We start from the raw sequence: 6,000 nt of genomic DNA, 5'->3' as shown, positions 1-6,000 counted from the left end.
ATGGGAGCTGGGCGTCCGGGCCAGCACCCCGCGGGCGGCAGCCTGGGCGACCGCGGAGGCGGCGGGCAGGGCGCGTGCGCACTGCAGGGGCGCCAGATTTGGCGGGAGGGGGAGTGTCCAAAGCTCTTTGTTTGATGGCATCTCTGTTTACAGAGTTTATACTTTAATATCAACCTGTTTCCTCCTCCTCCTTCTCCTCCTCCTCTACGACCTCCTCCTCCTCTTTCTCCTGAGAAACTTCGCCCAGGCGGTGCGGAGCGCCGCTGCGCAGCCGGGGAGGGACGCAGGCAGGCGGCGGCCAGCGGGAGGCGGCAGCCCCGTGCGGTCCCCGTGGCGCCCGGCGGAGCCCCGCGCCCGCCGCGCCATGGCCCGGAGACCCCGGCACAGGTAACGGGGAGCCCAGATGGGCGGCGCAGGGCGGGGGCGCGCCGGGCGTGAGGCGCCCGAGAGCAGGTGGGAGTTCGTTCCCGGCGCTTCTCCAGGGCTGTCAGATCCTGCGAGGACCCGGAGCCCCTGTCTGGGCAGCAGCAGCCGCTCGAGAGACCAGTGAATGGAAGAGTCTATGCGGGAAATGTAGCAGGACTTTGGGAAGGAAGCCCTGCGGCTCTTTTTGCAAGTTGCACGGGGACACTTTGCTCTTTGGGGTGGGGGGGGGGAACAGCACGTTCCAACCGAGGGCAGAGTGGTGCCCACCGCCCCGAGGAGCCCACCAGGTGCCTGGCTGGATGCCGCGGGTGTCGGCGAGAGAGTCGCCGCGTAATTGCTGGATGCATTGAGATATGTTTGGACTTGGAAGTGCAGAGCATATGGCAGCTATAGGGAAAATGCCGGATTGTAGTAGCTGCAGGTAGTTCATTTAAATTTCATTCATTCTTTGTGGAGGCGCAGAAGAGTGTCAGCTGACAGACGGCTGGAAAGAAGATTTTAGCGGAGGAAAGGGGTCGCTACATTCGAAAATTGTTTAAAGCCTCGGTTTTGAGTTTCCAATCATTATTCTTCGGGAGACTTTTATTTCTAATGCAAACATTGCACACACGCGCACACACACACACACACACACGCCTGCGCCGCACATGTCACCGCACTTAGGGAGGCTCGCCTGGAAGATGGGTGAAATCCCCGAAATTTAGGCCGGGCAGATGGGAAAAGGGAACCGAGAATGAAGGAGATGCTCGTCCGAACTGTCAGTTGCTGGCGTTCTAGCTTCCACAGGCTTCTCAACTTGCCGGACTGGACGCGCAGGAGCTCCCTGCGAACAGCCGTGGACAGGGGGTAAGACTGGCGGCCGTCACAGTCGCCACTCTGTGGAAAGGGACCGGGTTTGCAGCCCCCAACGCCGCTGCCGCGCGACCAGGACGCAATCCCCGCGGGCCCTTGCCCCGGACTAGAGGTCCGTGCGCCGCGCGCACACGTGGACGCGGCTGAGGTCGCCGCTCCTCCCGCGCCCTGCGCCCGCCGCCTTAGGGCGTCCGGGCTGAGCCCGGGGGTGGGCAGACCCTCGCGAAGGGGTTCTGGGGTAAAGTCGTGGGGGCAGAGCACATCCACCCACTTTTCTTAGGGGTTGTTGGATTTTCTTGTACTTATTTAAATGTTTTTGAACTAGCGGCCGCTGTTCTCAAGCGGCGCTGGGAAGTTGCAAAGAGCTTTGGTGTGGGCCCTGCAGTGACACCCCTGGGCCTGCCCGGCCGGGGAGCAGCGCCAAGGCATGGCTTGGCTCAGGAGAGGAAGGGAGGCGACCTGGGGGGAGCCCCGAATCCCTGCGCCTTGCCGGAGACCTGGCCGCGCGGGGTGGGAGTGCCGCCTCTTGAGAGGTTTCACCTTCACCTTTGAGACACAACAGTGGGGCAGCCGGGGGCACCTATATTTTTTTAGTGTAGGAACTGGAGGGAGGAGGAGGGCAGGGAGGAGACGCGGGTGGAGGCCCTGCGCCCCGAGGTCTCGGCTGCCCTAGCAGGGCGGTGCCGCGCAGATTCCCTGCGGCTCCCAGGTACCCGAGAGGGGAGGTGGCCGGCAGGGGTGCGAGCCTTGAACTTGCCTCGGGCTGGGGGGAGGGAAGGGGGGAGAGAAACTCGGCTGCCGGCCTGAAGCTGTTTCTTGCTGGGCGAGCGTCAACTCCGCGGAGGTTATTAACGAGGTCAGCGAAATGAGTCTGAACCCCTTTTCTAGAATCACAGTAGCAGCCACAAGGCACTTCCTCCCGCTCCCCACCCTCTTCCCAACCCCTAGCCCCCCTTTTCTTTTTCGTTTCTTTGCACGGTTTGTTTCCTTGACAGAATGTAATATTCATAGTTGTACTCCTGTAACCACACCGGGTCTAGCAGGTGGGGAGTCGAGTGCATCAACCCTGAAATAAGCTTTTGAAAGTCCTCTAACTGTTGGGTCTGAGATCTAGTCAGAGCAGATAAAGGATAAGTTATTTCAGGTCCTTAGTAGAAATTAATCATGCTACGGAGGCGACCCGGACAACGCAGAGCAAGGAAATCGCTTGCAAAGCTCAAAGGCGAGCCTCCGTGCCAAGCCTGCTGATTTTCAGGGGGCTGACTGTGTGAGAGCCCTGGACTCGCCCTACTCCCCTCGTGGCCCCTTAGGGGCCTGCAAAAGTTACACACCACATTTTCCCCCCAAGACCTGGTTTTGCACATCTGTGTTTCTGTGCTTAATTTTTCAGTGGCACCGAAGAAATGGAATCGTCCATTTTTAGCGCTGAAAAGTACCTTAGAAATCGAATCCAAGCCCATATTTAGAGGCAAGGAAACTGAGGTCTCAAGAGAGGAGAAGTGATTTGTCCAAATGAGGCAGCTCGATGGAAGCAGAACTAGGACTGGCACCTTTGCCTCCAGAACCCCTCCAGAACCCCAGTTCTGTTGGATTCCTATTCTCTCTCACCTGATGTTGGCTGCCCCCTGTGGGCAGCTGAATATGTTGCTTGTACCTGGGTGCCAAGCTGTTTCCAAGAGAGACTTGCCCAATTACTAGTTTGGAAAATGCAGCCTTCAGTTCTGAAAATGCAATCTCCAGATCCAGTCAAACCTAGAAAGTTAAAATGAGTTGAATCTGTGACTCTGTGTGCAGATTACTCTGGTTTTCTTGGTATCCCTGATGTTTCACAAGGCTGCCACTTCATTTTGGGGGCTTTCCTAGGAGTTCCCTGTGAACCTTTCAGAAGATGCTGACCTACAGCTCTAAATAGTATAATAATCTGTATTTTTGCTTTATGACGTTTGTATTTTATATGAAAAGGAAATATAGTAATTATTATTAACCAGAAATTATTTAGTGCCTCCTGTTTACAATGTGAAACAGAACTAGGCTCTTGTTTAAAAGGACAGCCACTAAATGAAAGGAATGATTACAGATTATAAATACACTTTAGTGGACTTTTTTTGTGGATCATATGCTTCCTGTCGCTATACATGCTGGACCTTCATGTTGTTACCAAAAAAAATAGGTTTAAATTATAAGAACCCCAGATTCAGGATTTTTTGGCAAGCACTTTAGCTTGACGTATAGTGGGTCAGTAATATACACTTGTGAATTAGTTTAGGCAGATAAAACCTGACTTAAATATAAATTTCTTTTTTTAAAAAAAAAGTAATATACATTATGACACTGCTTTATCTCATGATTGTTATTGGTCTCAGTTTGATGGATTTCTCCATATTACAATGATACATTTTAGTGAAGTTTCTGAGTTAGTATAATTTTCCTCATATTTTACGTTTTGTAAGTAAAATTATTACTAAAAGTACATATGTCTGAAATAACTTATCTATTCAGTATATGATTAATAAACATTAAATATAGAGTTACTTCAAAAGTCATCAAAATTCTTTGTTTTGATCAGCTATGTAAAAGAAAAAGCTCTTTTAAAAAGAGTTGTGGGTTCTTTTTAAACCCATGGATTTATTCTGGGGAATCCCTCAGTTTTGAATTAGGAACATTTTGGGATATTTCAAACACCATTTAGTGAAAGGCAGTAAAAACAAAAGAGTAAGTAAGATTCTGACTATTGAGTGGGCTCATTATTCCCTTTGTTTCTTTGGAAACTGAGTATTGTAAGCATAGCCACAGGTTGGATCTACTTGAGCCTGAGGTTTGAACAGTTTGATGTTAATGTTATTTACAAAACATTTTGATCACTTAATGGTCTTATTCATTTAAATCCGTCTTCTTAGATTCTTCTAAGCCTCTACTGTTTAAGGGATGATTATAATTATAATACTGAGTGTATTACAACTTGAATTTTTTCTCTTTTAATAAATCACCAGCCCCATTGAAATAACATTTGAGTTATTTATTGTTTGGGAAATATTATTTAAACAATGTGATGTATGCCAAAGATTTGGAGTGTGTTCTTATATAAAGGACGTGGGCTCTTGTTCCTTTTATTGTCTTGAACATTGAATTTTAAACATAAACTTTCATTGGTGGGGAGATTGCCAAATGTATAACTTGTCACTGGTCTAACAGTAACAACAGGTTTAAACATGCAGAGTAATAAGAAAGTGCCAGGTTCTTTGCCGTATCTGTGGATACCAATAACAGCAGAACCAGTTTACAATGCTAGAGCACCAGAGTGTAGAATAAAATCTTGTTGTGCAAGTTTTCAGAGTTTTATCTTCGTAAACTTTGAGAAGATTGTTGAGGAGTTTTTGTGTAAGTTTTGTAATCCAATAGTTTAAATCCTCTTGTTTCAGCTTACGTCTGCCCATTTTTATTTCTGGCAGCATATACAGTAGTGACGAGGATGATGAAGACATTGAGATGTGTGATCATGACTATGATGGGCTGCTTCCCAAGTCTGGAAAGCGTCATTTGGGGAAAACTAGGTGGACCAGGGAAGAGGTAACTAATCACTTTATCAAAACATGGGAAAAGCCTAGAGTGTGTCAATTTATGAAAAACGAAATTTCAGCTAAACTACAGGTGTCAAACTCATCAGCAGCCTCTTTGTGATCTTATCTGAGCCTGGCTGTGCAGCTTCACCTCTCACCACTCTCTGGATTGTACATTCTGCCAACCATTTCCAAACTGTTTGCAGTTCAATGAATGTCCTCTCTTTCTCACTTTAGGCTACATCTTTGTTTTCCTCTGCCTACTGTATTGCCCCACAGCCTCTTACTACTTCTTCATTACCCAGCTCACACATCAACTCTTCTGTGAAGCTATCCCTAGCCTCCCCAAACAGGGTTGCATGCCTGCTTCTGTGGTCCCATGCAATTGAGCTCATGTCTGGCCATAGGTCTTATCGTTGCTGTAACATATATGCCTCCCCCAGTAGACTGCAAACCTGTTGAGAGCAGGGCTAACCATCTGCTCATTTTTGTGTTCCTCAAACCAGAATGGCTTGACACAAAGTGGAACATGAATAAATATTCCCAGAATGAATCAACTGCTGTTTCCAAAAACACAACAAACAAAAAAAACCCAAGACCTCATAAAACTCATCTTGTTATAATGTATTCATTTAATATTCTATATATATAATACTTTACAAAGCCGTGGACATATATGTATAGGAGGCCTGGTGGCGCCATGGTTAAAATGCTCAGCTGTTAACTGAAAGGTTAACGGTTTGAACTCACCAGTTGCTCCTCGGGAGAAAGATTTCAGCCTTGGAAACCCTATGGGGAAGTTCTACTCTGTCCAATAGGGTCTCTATGGGTAGGAATCGACTCGAAGGCCACCGGCATATTCTAAAAGCATTCCATAGTGGATGGAGATGTGTCTGTCTGCTTCCCACATTTCTTTTTCTGCTAGTGTCTTAAAACTTGATCTTTTTAGGAATGGGAAAATACCTAGGTAGCAAAATTTCTAATGTGTGGGGAATTGTTTATTTTTCTTTAATGTTCTCAACTTCTTTTGCAACTAATTTTAGAGGATTCGTGTTAGAATAAACGGTATTAACTCTTCTTCAGTTTCATTCCACTCTGTTTCATCTAAATGAGAGCTCCTATTGGCAGGCAGGAAGGTAGGCAGGATTTCCAGTGAGGCCCGTAG

The 6,000-nt window shown here is 47.7% G+C and overlaps 1 protein-coding gene across 3 annotated transcripts in view; it reads left to right on the top strand.

Annotated features, from left to right (window-relative positions):
- Positions 1-170: 170 nt before the first annotated feature.
- Positions 171-6,000, top strand: part of MYB (MYB proto-oncogene, transcription factor) — a 42,436-nt gene continuing 36,606 nt past the window's right edge. Inside the window, exons 1-2 of one of the 3 annotated variants that reach the window (XM_004368894.2) lie at positions 171-387; positions 4,728-4,845. In XM_004368894.2, the coding sequence (XP_004368951.1) occupies positions 365-387; positions 4,728-4,845 (141 nt within the window). In that variant the 5' untranslated portion in view covers positions 171-364. Of the gene's footprint in view, positions 388-718; positions 1,273-4,727; positions 4,846-6,000 lie in introns of those variants that run through there. The other 2 variants (XM_004368892.2, XM_023729940.1) reach the window with 2 other exon arrangements.

This window comes from Trichechus manatus, unplaced genomic scaffold, assembly GCF_000243295.1.
Source record: "Trichechus manatus latirostris isolate Lorelei unplaced genomic scaffold, TriManLat1.0 scaffold00002, whole genome shotgun sequence".
In the NCBI taxonomy this organism is placed as follows: domain Eukaryota; kingdom Metazoa; phylum Chordata; class Mammalia; order Sirenia; family Trichechidae; genus Trichechus; species Trichechus manatus.
The sequence above is the reverse complement of the archived record's forward strand: the minus strand, read 5'-3'. Positions and strand labels throughout refer to the sequence as shown.